Raw genomic sequence first — 23,337 nt, 5'->3', positions numbered from 1 at the left:
TTGATCTCTTCAAGCTCATTAATGATAGAATGTTCCTATTTCAAGATTGCCAAAAGGCCAGTCTCTTTGGCAAATGGCAGGAATAGAATGGTCTCTGGAGAGCTCTAACCCTGGCAATTAGACTGGTAAAGTCACGAGTACACTCGCAATGGCTGCCTGCCTGTCTTTCAACTAATTCTCTGTGATTATTTAGGTATTTAATAAATAAATAAATAAGCCAATTATTGTATTGCTGATTCAACTTGTTAGCCAGGGTTCGTGAAGATAACCAAGAATTTTACGACGTTCAGATGAGACTGAATAAGGTGACGATTAATAATTGACTGCTATTGATATAAAAGATCTTCAGAGAAAGCCTTGTGAGGTATTGGTCAGTCACATGTGCGAGCCACCGGTAATGATTAATGAAGTATGCTAAATCATGCAAATATAACTTGCCATACATAAGACAACTGCTGGGACTGCCCCAGAGGAGCTTCTGATAGAACTGTGTGGTGTGCAGAGTTTGTTGTAAAATCTCCAGCTTGCTAATAATAAACAGCTGCGGCTCCTGTCCGTACAGCAGGCGATAGGGTGAGTACTCTGGAGGCCTGGATGCTGCTTTTGTGTGCAAAGATAATTACTTTCAGATTATCCTCCCACCATTCCTGGTACCAGTCAAGGGACTTGCCCATGGATATCCCACTGGTCCGTTCATCCAAACCTGGAGTCACCATACATCTATACATTCACATTATATATAACTCACTGTACTATATCAGTGTCTATTTTGAAAAAAGTTGATATTACTGGAGGCCTATGCAAAACAATGCTACAACCATTGCATTATTAACCACTAACATGTAAGCTAACATTGACTGAAACCAACTAGCCTAGAGCTAACCAGCGCTGAGCCAAACTAAATTTGGTTAGCATCAAGCTAGCTAGCAAGCTGTTAATTAAAAGCTATTTTCGTACAAATATTAACACTAACACATTTTATTGGGAAATCACATATTTACATATATTACCTAAAGTAAACTGAGCATTTGTTCATAGAAAATAAAACAAATTGGATCTAAAACGTTGTTGAAAAAAATTACAGAAAGTTTGGACGCCATCTTAATCCCTTCTCTTACATGTAAACCATTAGCAACCTTGCCAAACTCCATTAGTTACAATGGGGAAAATACCAACCAGTTTTTCACTCATTAAAACTAGAGGCCGACCGATTAATTAGGGCCGATTTCAAGTTTTCATAACAATCGGTAATCAGCATTTTTGGATGCTGATTATGGCCGATTATATTGCAATTTTTGAGGAGACTGTGTGGCAGGCTGACCACCTGTTACCCGTGTTCAACAAGGAGCCAAGGTAAGTTGCTAGCTAGCATTAAGCTCATCTTATAAAAAAACAATACATCTTAACATAATCACTAGTTAACTACACATGGTTGATGATATTACTAGTTTAACTAGCTTGTCCTGTGTTGCATATAATCAATGTGGTGCCTGTTAATCTATCATCGAATCACAGCTTACTTCGCCAAACGGGTGATGATTTAACGAAAGTGCATTTGCGAAAAAAGCACCATCGTTGCACCAATGTATCTAACTATAGTCAGGGTATATGCAGCAGTTTGGACCGTCTGGCTCGTTGCGAACTGTGTTAAGACCATTTCTTCCTAACAAAGACCGTAATTAACTTTCCAGAATTTTACATAATTATGACATAACATTGAAGATTGTGCAATGTAACAGCAATATTTAGACTTAAAATACATAACATATTTCACGGAAAGGAGAAACGTTTAGTTTTTGAAATGATTGTTTCTGGATTTGACCATATTAATGATCTAAGGCTCGTATTTCTGTGTGTTTATTATATTAGAATTAAGTCTATGATGTTATATTTGATAGAGCAGTCTGACTGAGCGGTGCTAGGCAGCAGCAGGCTCGTAAGCATTTATTCAAACAGCACTTTCTAGCGTTTGCCAGCAGCTCTTCGCAATGCTTGAAGCACAGTGCTGTTTATGACTTCAAGCCTATCAACTCCCGAGATTAGGCTGGCAATACTATAGTGCCTATAAGAACATCCAATAGTCAAAGGTACATGAAATACAAATGGTATAGAGAGAAATAGTCCTATAATAATAATAATAATAACAACCTTTAATAATAACCTATAATAATAACTACAATCTAAAACTTCTTAAAACTTATTCGGTGTAGGAGGCAGTATTCGGAAGTTTGGATGACTGAGGTGTCCAAAGTAAACTACCTGTTACTCAGGCCCAGAAGCTAGGATATGCATATAATTGGTAGCATTGGATAGCCAACACTCTGAAACTGTTAAAATATTGTCTGTGGGTATAACATAACTGATTTGGCAGGCAAAACCCTAGGGCAATCCATCCAGGATTTTTTTTTTTGAGGTCATTGGACTTTTCAATGCTTTTCTATGGGAAAGCCAAATAATTAGGACCCAGATTGCAGTTCCTATGCATCCGTCGCTACCGTCCCACCTGCCCCAAAAGAGGAATATTGAAGGCTCATGTTAAAAGGAACCACCAGCTTTCATATGTTCTCATGTTCTGAGCAAAGAACTTTAAACGTTTGCTTTTTTACATGGCACATATTGCACTTTTTACCTTCTTCTCCAAAACTGTGTTTTTGCATTATTTAAAACAAATTGAGCATGTTCATTTATTTGAGACTAAATTGATTTTATTTATGTATTATATTAAGTTAAAATAAGTGTTAATTCAGTATTGTTGTAATTGTCATTATTACAAATATATATTTATATAAGAATCGGCAGATTTATTGGTATCTGCTTTTTTTGGTACTCCAATAATCGGTATCGGCATCTGCTTTGAAAAATCATATTCGGTCAACCGATAATTAAACTCCCTTGAATTGCCTTCAAACATCTCCTAACTTTTGGACTATGCAATTAACCAGGTTACCTCAACATTTTGAGTCATATTTAACTTTTGCACATGATATACCTGAATTAATAGGGTAAAATGATGAGACGGAGAAACGTTTGTTTTCATTAGTCATTCTCCAAGATGGAAGAAGAAATCAACAAGACCCTCACGATCTCAATAACACACTCCATTGATGCCACAGCTCCCCCTAGCGGCAATAATCATATACATACAGTTGAAGTCGGAAGTTTACATACACTTAGGTTGGAGTCATTAAAACTCGTTTTCAACTACTCCACAAATTTCTTGTTAACAAACTATAGTTTTGGCAAGTCGGTTAGGACATCTACTTTGTGCATGACACAAGTCATTTTTCCAACAATTATTTACAGACAGATTATTTCACTGTATCACAATAACAGTGGGTCAGAAGTTGACTGTGCCTTTAAACGGCTTAGAAAATTCCAGAAAATTATGTTATGGCTTTACAAGCTTTCTACTTTTAAACTCGGACAAAACAGAGATGCTTGTTCTAGGTCCCAATAAACAAAGAGATCTTCTGTTGAATCTGACAATTAATCTTAATGGTTGTACAGTCGTCTCAAATAAAACTGTGAAGGACCTCGGCGTTACTCTGGACCCTGATCTCTCTTTTGAAGAACATATCAAGACCATTTCAAGGACAGCTTTTTTCCATCTACGTAACATTGCAAAAATCTGAAACTTTCTGTCCAAAAATGATGCAGAAAAATGTATCCATGCTTTTGTCACTTCTAGGTTAGACTACTGCAATGCTTTATCCGGCTACCCGGATAAAGCACTAAATAAACTTCAGTTAGTGCTAAATACGGCTGCTAGAATCCTGACTAGAACCAAAATATTTGATCATATTACTCCAGTGCTAGCCTCTCTACACTGGCTTCCTGTCAAAGCAAGGGCTGATTTCAAGGTTTTACTGCTAACCTACAAAGCATTACATGGGCTTGAACCTACCTATCTCTCTGATTTGGTCCTGCCGTACATACCTACACGTACGCTACGGTCACAAGACGCAGGCCTCCTAATTGTCCTTAGAATTTCTAAGCAAACAGCTGGAGGCAGGGCTTTCTCCTATAGAGCTCAATTTTTATGGAACGGTCTGCCTACCCATGTCAGAGACGCAAACTCGGTCTCAACCTTTAAGTCTCTACTGAAGACTCATCTCTTCAGTGGGTCATATGATTTAGTGTAGTCTGGCCCAGGAGTGGGAGGGTGAACGGAAAGGCTCTGGAGCAACGAACCGCCCTTGCTGTCTCTGCCTGGCCGGTTCCCCTCTTTCCACTGGGATTCTCTGCCTCTAACCCTATTACAGGGGCTGAGTCACTGGCTTACTGGGGCTCTCTCATGCTGTCCCTGGAGGGGGTGCGTCACCTGAGTGGGTTGATTCACTGATGTGGTCATCCTGTCTGGGTTGGCGCCCCCCCCCCCCCCCCCCACTGTGGTTGAAGATATCCCTCTAGTGGTGTGGGGGCTGTGCTTTGGCAAAGTGGGTGGGGTTATATCCTTCCTGTTTGGCCCTGTCCGGGGGTGTCCTCGGATGGGGCCACAGTGTCTCCTGACCCCTCCTGTCTCAGCCTCCAGTATTTATGCTGCAGTAGTTTATGTGTCGGGGGGCTAGGGTCAGTTTGTTATATCTGGAGTACTTCTCCTGTCCTATTCGGTGTCCTGTGTGAATCTAAGTGTGCGTTCTCTAATTCTCTCCTCCTCTCTTTCTTTCTCTCTCTCGGAGGACCTGAGCCCTAGGACCATGCCCCAGGAATACCTGACATGATGACTCCTTGCTGTCCCCAGTCCACCTGACCGTGCTGCTGCTCCAGTTTAAACTGTTCTGCCTCATTATTATTCGACCATGCTGGTCATTTATGAACATTTGAACATCTTGGCCATGTTCTGTTATAATCTCCACCCGGCACAGCCAGAAGAGAACTGGCCACCCCACATAGCCTGGTTCCTCTCTAGGTTTCTTCCTAGGTTTTGGCCTTTCTAGGGAGTTTTTCCTAGCCACCGTGCTTCTACACCTGCATTGCTTGCTGTTTGGGGTTTTAGGCTGGGTTTCTGTACAGCACTTTGAGATATCAGCTGATGTACGAAGGGCTATATAAATAAATTTGATTTTGATTTCTGATAGGCTAACTGACATCATTTGAGTCAATTGGATGTGTACCTGTGGATGTATTTCAAGGCCTACCTTCAAACTCAGTGCCTCTGCTTGACATCATGGGAAAAATCAAAAGAATCTGCCAAGACCTACGCATGTCTGGTTCATCCTTGGGAGCAATTTTCAAATGCCTGAAGGTACCACGTTCATCTGTACAAACAATAGTACGCAAGTATAAACACCATGGGACCATGCAGCCGTCATACCGCTCAGGAAGGTGATGCGTTCTGTCTCTTAGAGATGAACGTACTTTGGTGCGAAAAGTGCAGATCATAAATCACCCAGAACAACAGGAAAGGACCTTCTGAAGATGCTGGAGGAAACAGGTACAAAAGTATCTATATCCACAGTAAAACGAGTCCTGTATCGACATAACCTGAAATGCCGTTCAGCAAGGAATAAGCCACTGCTCCAAAACGGCCATAAAAAAGCCAGACTACAGTTTTCAACTGCACATGGGGACAAAGATCATACTTTTTGGAGAAATGTCCTCTGCTCTGATGAAACAGAAATAGAACTGTTTGGCCATATTGACAATTGTTATGTTTGGAGGAAAAAGGGGGAGGCTTGCAAGCCGAAGAACACCATCCCAACCGTGAAGCACGGGGGTGGCAGCATCTTGTTGTGGGGGTGCTTTGCTGCAGGAGGGACTGGTGCACTTCACAAAATAGATGGCATCATGAGGCTGGAAAATTATGTGGATATATTGAAGCAACATCTCAAGACATCAGTCAGGAAGTTAAAGATTGGTCGCAAATGGGTCTTCCAAATTGACAATGACCCCAAGCATACCTCCAAAGTTGTGGCAAAATGGCTTAAGGACAACAAAGTCAAGGTATTGGAGTGGCCATCAAAGTCCTGACCTCAATCCTTTTGAAGATTTGTGGGCAGAACTGAAAAAGCGTGTGCGAGCAAGGATGCCTACAAACCTGACTCAGTTACACCAGCTCTGTCAGGAGGAATGGGCCATAATTCACCCAACTTATTGTGGGAAGCTTGTGGAAGGCTACCCAAAACGTTTGACCCAAGATAAACAATTTAAAGGTATTAAAGGAGCCTCTTGAAGAAGAAGTTACAGGTCTGTGAGAGCCAGAAATCTTGCTTGTTTGAAGGTGACCAAATACTTATTTTCCACCATAATTTGCAAATAAATTCATTAAAAATCCTACAATGTGATTTCCTGATTTTTTTCTCTCATTTTGTCTGTCATAGTTGAAGTGTACCTATGATGAAAATTACAGGCCTCTCATATTTTTAAGTGGGAGAACTTGCACAATTGGTGGCTGACTAAATACTTTTTTGCCCCACTGTATATACTGTATTCTATTCTACTGTGTCTTAATCTATGGCGCTCTGACATTGCTCGTCCAAATATTTATATATTCTTAATTACTTTACTTTAGATTTGTGTGTATTATGTGTATTGTTGTGATATTGTTAGATATTACTGCACTGTTGGAGCTAGAAACACAAGCATTTTGCTACACCCGCAATAACATCTTCTAAACAAGTGTATGTGACCAATACAATTTATTTTAATGTAGGCCTACACTCAGATAAAAAGGTGCTATCTACAAACTAAAAGGATTTTTCCGCTGCCCTAATAGGATAACCCTTTATGGTTCCAGGTAGAACCCCTTCTGTGTCTAGGTAGAACCCTTTTGGGCTCTATTCCACAGAGGGTTCTACATGGAACCAAAAATACTTCTACCTGGAAGAACCAAAAAGTGTTCTCCTTTGATGACAGCCAAAGAACCCTGTTGGAACCCCTTTCTCAAAAGAGTGTACTCAACAAGTTTAGCCTATTAAGTTTACACCATTTCATTCTATACTCACACACCTGCCTGGTATTCAAGATAACCCGCAACATAGCACCACCACCATCAAAGGTTTTTGTCAACCTCTGCTCAGACTTAAATAGCAGTGTTCCAAGAAGCACCACCAAGGGTGACTGTAGTATCACCAAACAGACACAAAGGAGACACAAGAGGGCATCCCACACTCATTTTAGATCCAAAGGGGTCTTTATTTTCATACTGTATGCTCTCACTCTCATCGCTATCTCTTTTGCCATCTCATGTATTTTCTTGGAACTCCATCCACACACACACACACACACACACACACACACACACACACACACACACACACACACACACACACACACACACACACACACACACACACACAAACTACAGTCGCATCTTGTTTACATTTTTCACGTTTTAGGCGTCCAGCTTTGGCCTTGGATGGATCATGCTACAATGAGATGGGCACAGAGGTACTATGTACAGTCCTTTTCAGTGTGGCGGCAAATTAATTGAACAGGAGAATAGGATGTGGTTGCTTGTGGTGGGAGAGCAGTGTGGGTGGTGGGGGAGAACATCCACAGTGATGCTGATTGGTTGCTCTGGCTCATCACTTCTTGACTAAAATAAAAATAGATTTAGAAATGATTTTGACCTTGCCTTAGCTCAACAGCTGAAAAGCTTTCATTAACATACTTCCAGAGATAGCAAGACATTCAGTAGTCACTGAATGAGGTAGCCTACCCATCCCCATTTACAAGTGAATTCATCAATTAAATAAATTATAATATAGCACATTCAATGACATTATTACTGTAGACTATAGGCTACTCCTGTATCTACCTTGTCCAATACCGTAATCATTGAATGAAGTGCGTACCATCCACATTAACTATTTTATTTATCAATTAGATAAATAATACAAGCACATGCCGTTACATTATTGTAGAATATGCTACTCCCGTATTCACACTATATTAGGATACCGTTATGATTTCCTTGGTCTTGTCAGGCATGATTTGAAGGTCTTCGATCGAAGTTGAACGTCGTACCTCGTTCCCTTCTTCAGTGAAAAGTAGTTATGCATCCCCTATTCAATTCAGTTCGAGTGTGAAGGCCTAGTGACAGTGGAAAAATAAACCCATAGCTCCAGCACACAAGGGCATCGTCTTACAATGTAAAATATGTATATATCCTATAGCACCACGTGTGTATATTTTCATTTACAATTTAATTCAAACATGTTTGCCTAGGCTTAATTCTGGCACATATCATCACTCCCCACCCCCCCCCCCCCCCCCCCCCATATGCTTAGGTACCATTGAAGGGAGTGGAGTGTGGAGGTGGGGCAATTTACGATTCCTGGTGTCTGTGACGCTCGCCGTTTGGCGCGACGCAGATCCAGTGTGGTGAAACAGAGGTGACACAGTCTGTTCTTTTGAGCTTTGATTCAGTCTTTACCTGACAATGTAATGTTAGGATATATGAGTTATGCTGTTACAGGAGATTTTAAGGTGTGGGACAGAGGAATGTGTAGTTTCGTCGGGAAAAGTTGTGTCAACTGTAGGGGTGTACATGTTGCTGGGGATCGGAGGTGTCCGGTGCGAGAGAGGCAGGTTGAGGTGGCCAGGGTCAGAGTAGTGCAGAAAATGTTGTATTCTGACGCAGTGAAGAAGGTAGAGGAAGGTGGATCAAGGGTGAGGGATTCTGAGAGGATTCGTGTGAATAGTAGATCTGCGCCAGAATAGATGGATAGGCCAATGAGTTTAGAAAGGCTGGCTTCTTAGCGTTCATAGCAATGGTTGTCAACTGTACTGCTGTGATTTAACGTAAATCACAGAAAATTGATGTTGTGGTGCCATCTGCAGATAAATACTTGAGGATACGAGATTTGACTAAAGAAGTTACACTGACCAAAGAAGAGTTGAGTGGTAGTGTCCCGACCTCTCAGGTCATTGGCCTGGGGTAGGATCAGATGGGGTTAAAGTAGTAAAATAACGTGGTGGGTTTTACTGAGTGTAGGGTTAGTAAGATAATGAAAAAACATTTTGTGTTGAATTTTACCCATTTTGTGTCACAAAGTGTAACGGATTTATACTATAGCTCATTTGGGGGCGGTAACGCAACACATTGGATGCCAACCCCCGTTAAACTCCACCGAAGAAGACGACGACAAAGAAGAAGAAGAATGATTATTTCTGGCTGTAGTTGACGCATGAAGTGTCACATTTCCTCTGCTTTTTTGTTGTTGATTTTGGCAACATTCAGAAACTCGGTAACGTCACACCCAACAGTATCAGCTGAAGTGTTAACGTTGGGCTTTTATATTTTATCTGCAAACCAGACTAACAAAGACATATTTTCTGGCACGGATAAAAGTGCGTTTTGAAAGGATTCCACGCAATATTATTGCAAGACTATTCGCTAGCTAGATATGCGAGGATGTGTCGTTTAACTAGACACAAACTGTACATTCTTGATGTTTTTAGATAGCGTTGCTATCTAGCTAACGTTAGCTCGCTATAGAGTCAGACTTCCCGTGTGTGATTTCAAAGTAGTCAGATTGATTTCAAAAAGTCACCAAGTTAACGTTAGCAAGTTAATGCTAAACTGCTAGTGTGAGATTACCATTGTGCAATTCGTCAACAAGCAAGTCGGCGTTAAAAGCTAGCTAGCTAACTTGGCTAGCTATATTAACGATTTATTAGCCAGTTAGTAATACAATTTAGCCTGTAGTTTATTCTTGATTATACTGTTAGTTTGTCGTTATCATTCTTAAATATGGTAGCCTATGTCGAGGATGTGATCATGATTTTGTAATATTACGTACTTATATTGTATAACGTTGCCACAAAACTGTCGAATCACCAAATCATGATCACATTCTCGACATTGGCTACCATATTTAAGTACAGTAGCTAGAATCTGCTGCTGACATTTCAGCTAGTCAGTCATATTGTAGCTGGCCTCAGACATAGCTCGCTTGCTAATTTAATAGATTATTATAGTTTAGATTTACATTTATGGTGTGGTGATTTACTTAGGGAATTTATAACAGCCTGATTGAGTCATGTATTGTGGTTTGATTAATGAAGGACTGTGGTAGGCAATTAGATGTAAACATATGTTAGCAATGTCAGTGATGATTTGTGGGCTCACTTTCTTCCTGTGTCTATCTGTCTGTTCTTAGCTGGCCCCACCAATCCCTACCATTATGCCTGCTCTATTAGAGAGGCCCAAACTGTCCAATGCCATGGCACGCGCCCTGCACAAGCACATCATGCGGGAGCGAGACCGCAAGAGACAAGGTAAGAAAGAACACTCTACCCAATGACACTGGGAGTTTGCAAACTCAAAAAAGTTACTGCCTATGTTTACATGCACACAGTTTTCCGGATAGTGGCTCATATCCCACTTAAGGTCTTAATCGGGATAAGCTGTTTACATTTGATATCCTGAGTATCCCTATTCTCATGAATAAACAGGATATTCCTAACTTAAGTTAATATGGGTTAAATTGAATAGTAACTGTGATATGGACACTGACTGTAGTCCCATAACCTCTCACATGTAACATAGTATAATGTGGCGGGCCGAGCGCAGTGCGCGCTAGCCAAGGTTGCCAGGTGCACGGTGTAGCCTCCGACACATTGGTGCGGCTGGCTTCCGGGTTGGATGCGCGCTGTGTTAAGAAGCAGTACGGCTGGTTGGGTTGTGACATTCAGCCTTCGTCTCTCCCGAGCCCGTACGGGAGTTGTAGCAATGAGACAAGATAGTAGCTACTACAACAATTGGATACCACGAAATTGGGGAGAAAAAGGGGTAAAAAACTGATGCGTTTTGGCTGCATCGGGGAGTACATACATGTCCTCTTTTGAACATCTTTTTCAATCAACCCTAATTTGAAGAGGGAGTAAATCATAAATCATTGGACAACATGATATGCAATACTATACACATAAAAAAGTGAAATACTGTAGATGTGTTATCAAAAATGCATATCAAGGCTAGAAGCATCAGAACCCCTAGAAAGGTAGTTCTAACCTTGAATATGACTGGGCAAAGTGGAATAGGAGAGCCATCTATTTTATAGTACACTAGATAACAGCAACATGGACCACAACAGTTTAAACATAGCTGAGGGCAATATAGCAATGTGAATCTTGTCTGAGGACAAGGAGTGGAGAAATTTGATTTCTTTCTTTCTGCGTCTCTTGATAAAATGTGAATACATGTATAATGTGTTATCTTTGACACTGTTATGCAAGCACACAGTATTTCAACCACATAAAATATGCACCCAAGAGGAGCTGAAGTCTTATCAGAAAAATGTCATTTTCTCAGCTTTTAATTTCCTTAAAACCGGTCAAACTGAGGACACTAGACATTTGGTAAGATGACGCGCAAGAAGAAGGCAGATGTTTTATGTGCCCCCCAGCCGATTGTTTAAAAAAAAACGTATTTTGTACATAATGTTGCCGCTACAGTCTTGTCTTTTATGACCGAAAATAACTTCTGGACATCAGGACAGCAATTACTCACAGCGGACTGGTAGAATCCATTTTTTCCCTTTAACGAGTCTGATGAGGCCGACGCTAAAGGTGTACTTTCTCGGGAACAGACCCAGATCCCCGTAATTTGCGTGAAGAGGAGGCTAAGAAAATTTGTCTGAAGGGCGAGCTGCCTTCTGAGAATTTGTAGATGATTGAAATAAACCCCCACTTCTTTCCATTCTGTTAGCTAACATGCAATCTTTGGACAATAAAATATATGACCTACGCGAAAGATTAAACTACCAATGGGACATTCAAAACTGTAATATCTTATCGATACCAACATACAGCTGTCTGGTTCTACGCTGCACCGGCAGGATAGAACAGCTGTGTCTGGTAAGACAAGGGGCGGAAGACTATGTATTTTTGCAAATAACAGCTGGTGCACGATATCTAAGGAAGTTTTGCGCTATTGCTCGCCTGAGGTAGAGTATCTCATGATAAACTGTAGACCACACGACATACCTAGAGTTTTCATCTGTATTTTTCATAGCTGTTTACATACTACCACAGTCAGAAGCTGGCACTAAGACAGCATTGAATGAGCTGTATTACGCAATAAGCAAACAAGAAAATGCTCAACCAGAGGCGGCGCTTCTAGTAGCTGGGGACTTTAATGCAGGGAAACTTAAATCAGTTTTACCAAATTTCTATCAGAATGTTAAATGTACAACCAGAGGGGAAAAAACCTCTGGACCACCTTTACTCCACACACAAAGACACGTACAAAGCTCTCCCTCGCCTTCCATTTGGCAAATCTGACAATAATTCTATCCTTCTGATTCCTGCTTCCAAGCAAAAATTATAGCAGGAAGCACCAGTGACTAGATCAATAAAAAAGTGGTCAGATTAAGCAGATGCTAAGCTACAGGACTGTTTTGCTAGCACAGACTGGAATATGTTCCGGGATTCCTCTGATGTCATTGAGGAGTACACCATATCAGTCACTGGCTTCATCAATAAGTGCATTGATGACGTCGTCCCCACATTGACCGTACCCCAACAAGAAGCCATGGATTACAGGCAACATCCTCACTGAGCTAAAGGCTAGAGCTGCCGCTTTCAAGGATTGGGACTCTAATCCGCAAGTTTATTAGACATCCCGCTATGCCCTCCAACGAATCATCAAACAGGCAAAGTGTCAATACAGGACTAAGATCGAATCATACTACACTACACTAACTACACTAATCATCTGACACTCGTCGGATGTGACAGGGCTTGCAAACCATTAGACTATAAAGGGAAGTACCACCGAGAGCTGCCCAGTGACACGAGCCTACCAGACGAGCTAAACTACTTCTATGCTCACTTTGAGGCAAATAACACTGAAACGTGCATGAGAGCACCAACTGTTCTGGAAGACTGATCACGCTCACGGCAGCCAATTAGAGAAAGACCTTTTAACAGGTCAACATTCACAAGGCTTTGAAAGGCTGGTCATGGCTCACGTCAACACCATTATCCCAGAAACCCTAGACCCACTCCAATTTGCATACCGCCCCAACAGATCCACAGATGATGCTGTCTCTATTGCGCTCCACACTGCCCTTTCCCACCTGGACAAAAGGAACACTTATGTGAGGATGTTATTAATTGACAACAGCTCAGCGTTCAACAACGTAGTGCCCTCAAAGCTCATCAATATGCTAAGGACCCTGGGACTAAACACCTCCCTCTGCAACTAGATCCTGGACTTCCTGACGGGCCACCCCCAGGTGGTAAGGGTAGGTAACAACACAGGGGCTACTCAGGGGTGCGTGCTCAGTCCTCTCCTGTACTCCCCATTCACTCATGACTACATGGCCAAGCACAACTCCAACACCATCATCAAGTTTGCCGATGACACAACAGTGGTAGGCCTGATCAACGACGATACCGCCTATAGGGAGGAGGTCAGAGACCTGGCCATTTGGTGCAAGAACAACAACCTCTCCCTCAATGTGATCAAGACAAAGGAGATGATTGTGGACTACAGGAAAAATAGGACTGAGCACTCCCCCGTTCTCATCGACGGTGCTGCAGTGGAGCAAGTTGAGAGCTTCAAGTTCCTTGGTGTCCATATCACCAACAAACTAACATGGTCCAAGCACACCAAGACAGTCGTGAAGAGGGCATGACAAAACCTATTCCCCCTCAGAAGACTGAAAAGATTTGGCGTGGGTCCTCAGATCCTCAAAATGTTCCACAACTGCAACATCGAGAGCATTCTGACTGGTTGCACCACTGCCTGGTATGGCAACTGCTCGGCCTCTGACCGCAAGACATTACAGAGAGTAGTGCGATCGGCCCAGTACATCACTGGGGCCAAGCTTCCTGCCATCCAGGACTTCTATACCAGGCGGTGTCAGAGGAAGGCCCTAAAAATTGTCAATGACTCCAGCCACCATAGTCATAGACTATCTGAGCGCCAAGTCTGGGCCCGAGAGGCTTCTAAACCGCCTCTACCCCCAAGCCTTAAGATTCCTGAACACCTAATCAAATGCCCACTCAGACTATTTGATTGCCCTTTTTTTTGCCCTCTTTTACGTCACTGCTGCTCTTTGTTATCATCTTTGCATAGTCACTTTAATAACTCTACCTACATTTACATATTACCTCAACTAACTAACTAACTAGTTGACATTGACTCTGTACCGGTACCCCCTTGTATATAGTCTCGTTATTGTTATTTTACTGCTGCTCTTTAATCACTTGTTACTTTTATTTCTTTATTCTATCCATATTTTTTTTAAACTGCATTGTTGTTCAGGGGCTCGTAAGTAAGCATTTCACTGTAAGGCTTCACCTGTTGTATTCTGCGCATGTGACTAAAATTTGATTCGATTTCACACAGGACAAGTCTTTCAACTGTTTTGGAGTTATTGCGTTTTCTCCCAGGTCCCTAAACAAAACAAACAACTTTACTGGTGTTAACCTTACTAGGGCAGGCGGAACCCCTTGACAACATTCCGCTGAAAAGGCAGCGTGCGAAATTCAATTTTTTTTGTTGTTGAAATATGTAACTTTCACACATTAACAAGTCCAATACAGCAAATGAAAGAAACATCTTGTTAGTCTACCCATCGTGTCCGATTTCAGAAATGCTTTACAGCGAAAGCACAACATATGATTATGTTAGGTCATAGCCAAGTCAAAAAAACACAGCCATTTTCCAGTCAAAGATAGGAGTCACAAAAGGCAGAAATATAGATCAAATGAATCACTAACCTTTGATGATCTTCATCAGATGACACTCATAGGACATCATGTTACACAAAACATGTATGTTTTGTTCGATAATGTGAATATTTATATCCAAAAATCTGTTTACATTGGCGCGTTACGTGCAGTAACGTTTTGATTCCAAAACATCCGGTGATTTTGCAGAAATACTCATAATAAACATTGATTGAAGATACAAGTGTTATTCACAGAATTAAAGACTTCTCCTTAATGCAACCACTGTGTCAGATTTCAAAAAAACTTTACGGAAAAAGCATAATCTGAGAACGGTGCTCGGAGCCCAATCCAGCCAGAGAAATATCCTCCATTTTGGAGTCAACAGAAGTTAGAAATAACATTTGATGCTCTTCATCAGAAGGCACTCCCATGAATCCCAGTTTGACAATAAATTACTGATTTGTTCCATAAAGTCCATAATTTATGGCCAAATAGCCACTTGTTGTTAGCGTGTTCAGCCCAGTAATCCATCTTCATGAGGCGTGAGCACTTCGTCCAGACAAAAACTCGAAAAGTTCTGTTACAGGTCGTAGAAACAAGTCAAACGATGTATGGAATCAATCTTTAGGATGTTTTTAACATAAAACAATAATAATGTTCCAACCGGAGAATTCCTATGTCTGAAGAAAAGCAATGGAACGAGAGCTAACTCTGTCGGGTGCGCGCGTCACGAGCCTGAGACACTCTGCCAGACCACTGACTCAAACAGGTCTCCTGAGCCCCTCTTTTTATAGTAGAATCCTCATTCAAGTTTCTAAAGACGGTTGACATCTAGTGGAAGCCGTAGGAAGTGCAACTTGACTCCATAGACACTGTGTATTCGGTAGGCCAAGCTTTGAAAAACTACAAACCTCAGTGTCCCACTTCCTGGTTGGATTTTTCTCAGGTTTTCGCCTGCCATAAGAGTTCTGTTATACTCAGACATCATTCAAACAGTTTTAGAAACTTCAGAGTGTTTTCTATCCAATATTAATAATACTATGCATACAGTGCCTTGCGAAAGTTTTCGGCCCCCTTGAACTTTGCAAACTTTTGCCACATTTCAGGCTTCAAACATAAAGATATAAAACTGTATTTTTTTGTGAAGAATCAACAACAAGTGGGACACAATCATGAAGTGGAACAACATTTATTGGATATTTAAAAAAAATTTAACAAATCAAAAACTGAAAAATTGGCCGTGCAAAATTATTCAGCCCCTTTACTTTCAGTGCAGCAAACTCTCTCCTGAAGTTCAGTGAGGATCTCTGAATGATCCAATGTTGACCTAAATGACTAATGATGATAAATACAATCCACCTGTGTGTAATCAAGTCTCCGTATAAATGCACCTGCGCTGTGATAGTCTCAGAGGTCCGTTAAAAGCGCAGAGAGCATCATGAAGAACAAGGAACACACCAGGCAGGTCCGAGATACTGTTGTGAAGAAGTTTAAAGCCGGATTTGGATACAAAAAGATTTCCCAAGCTTTAAACATCCCAAGGAGCACTGTGCAAGCGATAATATTGAAATGGAAGGAGTATCAGACCACTGCAAATCTACCAAGACCTGGCCGTCCCTCTAAACTTTCAGCTCATACAAGGAGAAGACTGATCAGAGATGCAGCCAAGAGGCCCATGATCACTCAGGATGAACTGCAGAGATCTACAGCTGAGGTGGGAGACTCTGTCCATAGGACAACAATCAGTCGTATATTGCACAAATCTGGCCTTTATGGAAGAGTGGCAAGAAGAAAGCCATTTCTTAAAGATATCCATAAAAAGTGTTGTTTAAAGTTTGCCACAAGCCACCTGGGAGACACACCAAACATGTGGAAGAAGGTGCTCTGGTCAGATGAAACCAAAATTGAACTATTTGGCAACGATGCAAAACGTTATGTTTGGCGTAAAAGCAACACAGCTCATCACCCTGAGCACACCATCCCCACTGTCAAACATGGTGGTGGCAGCATCATGGTTTGGGCCTGCTTTTCTTCAGCAGGGACAGGGAAGATGGTTAAAATTGATGGGAAGATGGATGGAGCCAAATACAGGACCATTCTGGAAGAAAACCTGATGGAGTCTGCAAAAGACCTGAGACTGGGATGGAGATTTGTCTTCCAACAAGACAATGATCCAAAACATAAAGCAAAATCTACAATGGAATGGTTCAAAAATAAACATATCCAGGTGTTAGAATGGCCAAGTCAAAGTCCAGACCTGAATCCAATCGAGAATCTGTGGAAAGAACTGAAAACTGCTGTTCACAAATGCTCTCCATCCAACCTCACTGAGCTCGAGCTGTTTTGCAAGGAGGAATGGGAAAAAAAATTCAGTCTCTCGATGTGCAAAACTGATAGAGACATACCCCAAGCGACTTACAGCTGTAATCACAGCAAAAGGTGGCGCTACAAAGTATTAACTTAAAGGGGCTGAATAATTTTGCACGCCCAATTTTTCAGTTTTTGATTTGTTAAAAAAGTTTTAAATATCCAATAAATGTCGTTCCACTTCATGATTGTGTCCCACTTGTTGTTGATTCTTCACAAAAAAATAGTTTTATATCTTTTATGTTTGAAGCCTGAAATGTGGCAAAAGGTCACAAAGTTCAAGGGGGGCGAATACTTTCGCAAGGCATTGTATATTAGCATCTGGGACAGAGTAGAAGGCAGTTTACTCTGGGCACACTATTCATCCAAAAGTGAAAATGCTGCCCCCTATCCCAAAAGAGTTAACTAGATTACTAATTAATTCTGTCAATGTAAGACATTCTGGTGAGCACTACTTTCAGTTAACTTTTTGCCCCAGAAGGCTATGACAAATGGCCTACCAAATTTCTGAAATTATAATATGGCCTACCAGATTTCGGGAATTATAATCAGAATTGTCTAAATTAGGGGTTAAAGTAGCCAGTAGTAAATTCATTATAATAGGCTAAGTTATTATGGTTGATTGAACTGCTCAGGTATGCTACTTTTTGAAGTGAATTGTTTGGCAATCCGATGAAAACATCACACAACACCCATGATATGCAAAACTAAGTCTGCACAGACAGCAAAAACAACAGTAAACAGGGTTAGATGTTTACATTCTACAGTATCCCGTCTTAGATTAGCATATACCTGGCATCTTATCTGGGTTTCTCATAACTGGGTTACAAGCTTTTGTAAATGGGATATGATGTTTGTGCGCCAACTCAAAAGCAAAATTCTTGAGTATCCCGAATAATAACAGGATATTGGTGTGCATGTGAACGTGGTCATTGATACCAACTCCTGTCCTGTAAACCCCCTCATCCAACCTTGTGTCACAGAGGAAGAAGAAGTAGACAAAATGATGGAGCAGAAGCAGAAGGAGGAGGAAGAAAGAAAGAGGAAGAAAGAGGTGGAGGAGAGAATGTCTTTAGATGAGACAAAAGAGCAGGTGCGTTATTGAGATTTTTACATTGGCCAGTGCCTGCTTCTTTCTATTTATTTTATTCAACTCCTCTTTGTTTGTCCCTCCCGCTCTGCCTTAGATCATGAAGATGGGGGAGAAGCTACAAGGGCTACAAGAGGAGAAACACCAGCTCTTTCTCCAGTTGAAGAAAGTGCTCCATGAGGAGGAGAAGAGACGGAGGAAAGAACAGAGGTAAAGGCTCTACCGGCTCTTGAATTAACTTTCTGGAGGTCTTACAAACATCACTTATCCTTAGCCTTGTGGTCCCAGATCTGTATGTGCTGTCTTGACCACATCTATGGTGTGACAGCGCATACATATCTGGGACCACCAGGCTAACACATCCCCACATTCCCCAGCAACCTACTTAGGTTATTGGCTTTTGATGTGAGATTCAGTCCTATTTGCTGATAGATTAGCGTTAACATTGTTACCATACACATACACACATTGTTACTACTGACTGCTAGTGTGTGACTATGGACATGATTATTTTCTTGTAGTGATATGACAACCCTGACATCATCTACGTACCAGCCCAGCATGGCTATCCACTCCCACTCAGGACAACACCTGCTCAGCATGCAAGGTAATTCACATAGATTTTATGTATCACACGGTTGATTGTTAATACACACAAACTGTGTATTATCTTTCTCTCTGTCTCCTTCCTCTCTATATCAATGATCAGCGGGTCAAGTGAGTCACGGCCGCTCTGCTGCCCTGCTAGGAGAACGGAGTAAACAGCTCTTCCAGTCCCCTGTCCTTCCGGTGAGTGAGCAGACTTCTTAATATAAATGCATGTAAAGTGTTGGTCCCATGTTTCATGACCTGAAATAAAAGATCCCAGAAATGTTCCATACGCACAAAAAGCATATTTCTCTGTATTTCGTGCACAAATTTGTTTACATCCCTGTTAGTGAGTGTTTCTCCTTTGCCAAAATAATCCATCCACCTGACAGGTGTGGCATATTAAGAAGCTGATTGAAAAGGATGATCATTACACAGGTGCACCTTGGGCTGGGTACAATAAGGTTTTGTTACAAAACACAATGTCACAGATGTCTCAAGTTGAGGGAGTGTGCAATTGGCATGCTGACTGCAGGAATGTTCACCAGAGCTGTTGCCAGAGAATTTAATATTAAGTTCTCTTCCATAAGCTGCCTCCAACATCGTTTTTGAGAATTTGGCAGACCACGTGTAACCACGCCAGCCCAGGACCTCCACATCTGCCGCCTTCACCTGCGGGATCATCTGGGACCAGCCACCCAGACAGCTGATGAAACTGGGTTTGCACAGCCAAAGAATTTCTGCACAAACTGTCATAAACTGTCTCAGGGAAGCTCAATTGCGAGCTCGTCATCCTTACCAGGGTCTTCACCTGACTGCAGTTCGGTGTTGTAACCGAGTTCAGTGGGCATATGCTCACGTTCGATATCCACTGGCATGCTGGGGAAGTGGATGAATCCCGCATTTAACTGTACTGGGCAGATAGCAGACAATGTGTATGGTGTCGTGTGGGCGAGCGGTTTCCTGATGTCAACATTGTAAACCGAGTGCCCCATGGTGGAGGTGGTGTTATGGAATGGGCAGGCATGAACTTCTAACAACGAACACAATTGCATTTTATCGATGTCAATTTGAATGCAGAGATACCGTGACAAGATCCTGAGGCCCATTGTCGTGCCGTTCATGCCCTGCTATCACCTGAAGTTTTAGAATGAAAATGCATAGCCCCATGTCGCAAGGATCTGTACACACTCCTGGAATCTGAAGCTGAATATGTCCCAGTTGTTCAGTGGCCTGCACAGACATGTCACACATTGAGCATGTTTGGGATGCTCTGTATCAGTGTATGACAGTGGGTTCCAGTTCCCGCCAATACCCAGTAACTTCGCACAGCCATTGAAGAAGAGCGGGACAACATTCCACAGGCCACAATCAACAGCCTGATCAACTCTATGCAAAGGAGATGTGTTGCGCCACATGAGACATAGTGGTCACACTAGATACTGACTGGTTTTCTGATCCACGCCCCAACACATCTGTAAACAGTGTGTACATTCTTGAAGCCCACAGGCGTTGTGACATTACTCCATTCATGGCAGACTTATCACCGCGATGTGTATGTGTGCATGAGCGTTTGAGTGAAGGAGTGTGTATGTTTTGAAAAGGAAATAAGAGGAGGTTTTATTTTATCGTTTGTTGTATATACCAGTACTCCATGTTTTTGATAGCCACAAGGACAGTGTGGCTGTATTCCCAGTCCATGTGAAATCCATAGATTTGGGTCTAATGAATTTATTTCAATTGACTGATTTCCTTATGACCTGTAACTCAGTGAAATCTTTGAAACTGTTAAATGTTGCGTTTTATCTTTTGGTTCAGTGTAGAAATGGGGTTCTTAGGGTTTGGTCTCAAGCACCTTAGTTAGTGTATGCAGCAGTCACTTGTTCCTGTTGATTATAATTAGGACTTCAGTGACTTGAGGAATGACTGGGGACACAAGATGCCCTAGTTGTTGTACTTAATTGTTCTATAATTCATTTAGTTCAGGCTTGAATGGAATGTAATGACTATATAATATTTGCAATTCCAGTACAGTGAATGCCTGAAAACGTGTCCTGTATGTTGTTTGACAGGGGCGTCACTACCAGAGCCAGCCAGGGATGAGCTCCGGAGGCTTGGAGCATGGGCAGTATGCATCCAGCCAGGCAGCCCATGGCCCCTACGGCCAGCTCACCCAGGCACAGCACGGCACTCCCTTCGCCCCCAGCCAGTCTGTCCCTGTCAGTTACGCCAGCAGCTCACAGCTCAGAGGTAACCGGTTAGAATTTTTTATGTAATTGTTATTTCAGAGACGTGTTGTCTATGTGAGATGTTAAAGCAAATCATTTTGTCTGGTAGCCTGCTCCCAGATCTGTTGTCTTGCCCGCTCCTATTGTCATTGTAATGCCAAGCATGTTTGACAACGATCAATGGAGTTGTCAAGATGGCACAAACGGATCTGGGAACAGGCGTTGAATCTTTAGGTCTTATGTTTTTTCAAGGTGACTATGTTGCGGTTATTATGAGAATGAGAAACCTAATGTGTGTGCTGTTTGTGCGTGCTTCATTCATAAACCCCATCGCTAATGTCCCCTCTTGTGTCCAGGTGCCTCAGCCTTCCAGGCCATGCAGTACCTGCCTCAACAGCAGCAGGGCTACGCTGTACACAGCCACTTTACCTCTCAGCCAGGTACCTTTTCACCTGTGTGTCTGTCTACTAAAATCTATATGTTGTCGTAGGCCCTGTTGCGATTGTGGCACAGTGTGTTTAAGAAGGTTTATGCGTAAAGGCGCTGGGATGGCTTGGTGTACTGACTGCACCTAGGACTCTGTCGGTAATTGAATAACCATAACTGATGTTTATGGATGATGTCCGCCATGAAAATTAAACAACGCCAAAAAAAGGTTTAAATAGAAATTTATTTTGTATTTAACTTTTTATAAATTTTTTGATGTAGGTGAACTTGACCTAATAGCGGGAGTGTTTACTAATGATCATAAGCATTTGATTTGCTAACTTAGTCTACATCTCCTCCTTTTCCCAACTGTCGTTGGATGCTCGAGCAGCTAATCCGCTAGATGCATGGGGGTGGAGAAGTGCTAGCCTATATGCTATGGCACTTCAGTTAAAAAAATAAAAAATAGTTTGTGTGGATAAGTAAATAAATCTGTCTTTAAAAACAGGTTGGTTGTGTCTGACTATTAGTTACTCAACAGCAGTTGACAAGTTTGTTCTGGCTCTGAGGCCTATAATGTGCTAATGTGTCAAATGGACAATGTGCAAATCCTATCCAACCTGGCATAGTATCATTTGATACGTAGTCTTCTCTTAATTTGTAGACTAATCTACGCTGATAAATAGGCTGTGTTGCGTGTATTTGTTTCTAGGTTAACGATGGTCAGTTTCGCCTAGTTGTCTTCCCTTCATATGTTCCTTGTCAATTCATGATCTTATAGCCTACTTTCGGAAAGAATAAGGTAGTCCTAGGTTTTTTCATACGTTTGTGTCTGACATAAGCTGGTGGCTTTGATTGACAGGTCCTTTTAAGGGGTGGTGCGCGTGTGAGTTCGCTGATTTTCTCTCTATAGGCCTATATGTCCATTCAGAAGTTTTCTTAAAGTAGCCTGTCCAGTCTTCTATCTGTAATGAAAATTGAATGCTCCGGTCATAATTGAATCTTGTTAAAGGCCATTTCTCACCAAGTCTGTTATTGTCGTCCGAATAATTAGGAAGAAAAAAAGAAATACGTGCATGTCTTGTTTATGATGGCGTTCACACCAATTGCGAAATATCGTCCTGCCACAATCCGTCAATTATTTATCCGGAACGATAAATGCGAAAATAATCTGTTGACCCAATAGAACTTGTTATCAGGGACACTGCCGCTGACAGGTCTTTTGGGTTCATTGTGTGAATTCATGAACAAATGAATTTCTCAGACTTTTTAACGTTTGCAATGCATCAGTTAAGCTATGTATCAATTCAATGGGATCACGTCACACCAGATCTAGGCTACATACACTTTGTTCTCACCAGTTCATTGCTAACGCTGCAGCCTATTTTATAGCCATTCAGCAAGCAAGACGATTGATCAATGCTTCTCTTCTCGAATAGGCCTATTAGTTTTAGAAATTGCTCGAAATAAGTTACAAATTATATTGCTCGTTCAAGAGCTAGAGAGAGGGGGATGAGATGGGCCAGTGTAGTTACCAGCAGAGATGTGTGAATTGCCCAAGAAGGGAACAGTGAAGGAGACAGATGTGTAAGTTAGAAGTGGATTGATTTATTAATGCATTTTTTTGTATAGCCTCTATACAGTATTGGGCTATACGTTATAGGCCTGCTAAAGTAAATCTAGGCAACCCTAAAAGACAAAGAGAAAAAAATACCTTTTATCAATAAGTGGTTGCGCAGATTTAAATAAAGCACTCAAATTAAAATGTAGTGTCAACATAACCACCCATTGCTTCAATAAAATTGATCAAGGGCTGATCATTAGGCTATGGACAGGTTGTATACATGTTTTACATTTTCTTATGGTTATCAATTTCATCTTTATGCCTATCACAGCTGTCTCTATATTCCCCTTTTAAAACATTCCTCGTCAATTTATGATGGGCTACGTTTGTTTTAGCATTGTCCTATAATGTAGACAATTTTTTGGGGATATCCCACAGAAAGG

At 41.6% G+C, this 23,337-nt stretch overlaps 1 protein-coding gene across 2 annotated transcripts in view; it reads left to right on the top strand.

The window, feature by feature from the left end:
• Positions 1-8,627: 8,627 nt before the first annotated feature.
• LOC110534217 (G protein pathway suppressor 2) overlaps positions 8,628-23,337 on the top strand; it is a 38,640-nt gene continuing 23,930 nt past the window's right edge. Inside the window, exons 1-8 of one of the 2 annotated variants that reach the window (XM_021618937.3) lie at positions 8,628-9,191; positions 10,107-10,224; positions 17,982-18,091; positions 18,186-18,298; positions 18,610-18,695; positions 18,798-18,877; positions 20,749-20,926; positions 21,261-21,344. In XM_021618937.3, the coding sequence (XP_021474612.1) occupies positions 9,132-9,191; positions 10,107-10,224; positions 17,982-18,091; positions 18,186-18,298; positions 18,610-18,695; positions 18,798-18,877; positions 20,749-20,926; positions 21,261-21,344 (829 nt within the window). In that variant the 5' untranslated portion in view covers positions 8,628-9,131. Of the gene's footprint in view, positions 9,295-10,106; positions 10,225-17,981; positions 18,092-18,185; positions 18,299-18,609; positions 18,696-18,797; positions 18,878-20,748; positions 20,927-21,260; positions 21,345-23,337 lie in introns of both variants that reach the window. The other variant, XM_021618938.3, reaches the window with a different exon arrangement.

Source organism: Oncorhynchus mykiss, chromosome 10 (assembly GCF_057628025.1).
Source record: "Oncorhynchus mykiss isolate SJ-2025 chromosome 10, ASM5762802v1, whole genome shotgun sequence".
NCBI lineage: Eukaryota > Metazoa > Chordata > Actinopteri > Salmoniformes > Salmonidae > Oncorhynchus > Oncorhynchus mykiss.
This window is presented reverse-complemented; position numbering and strand designations above follow the sequence as displayed.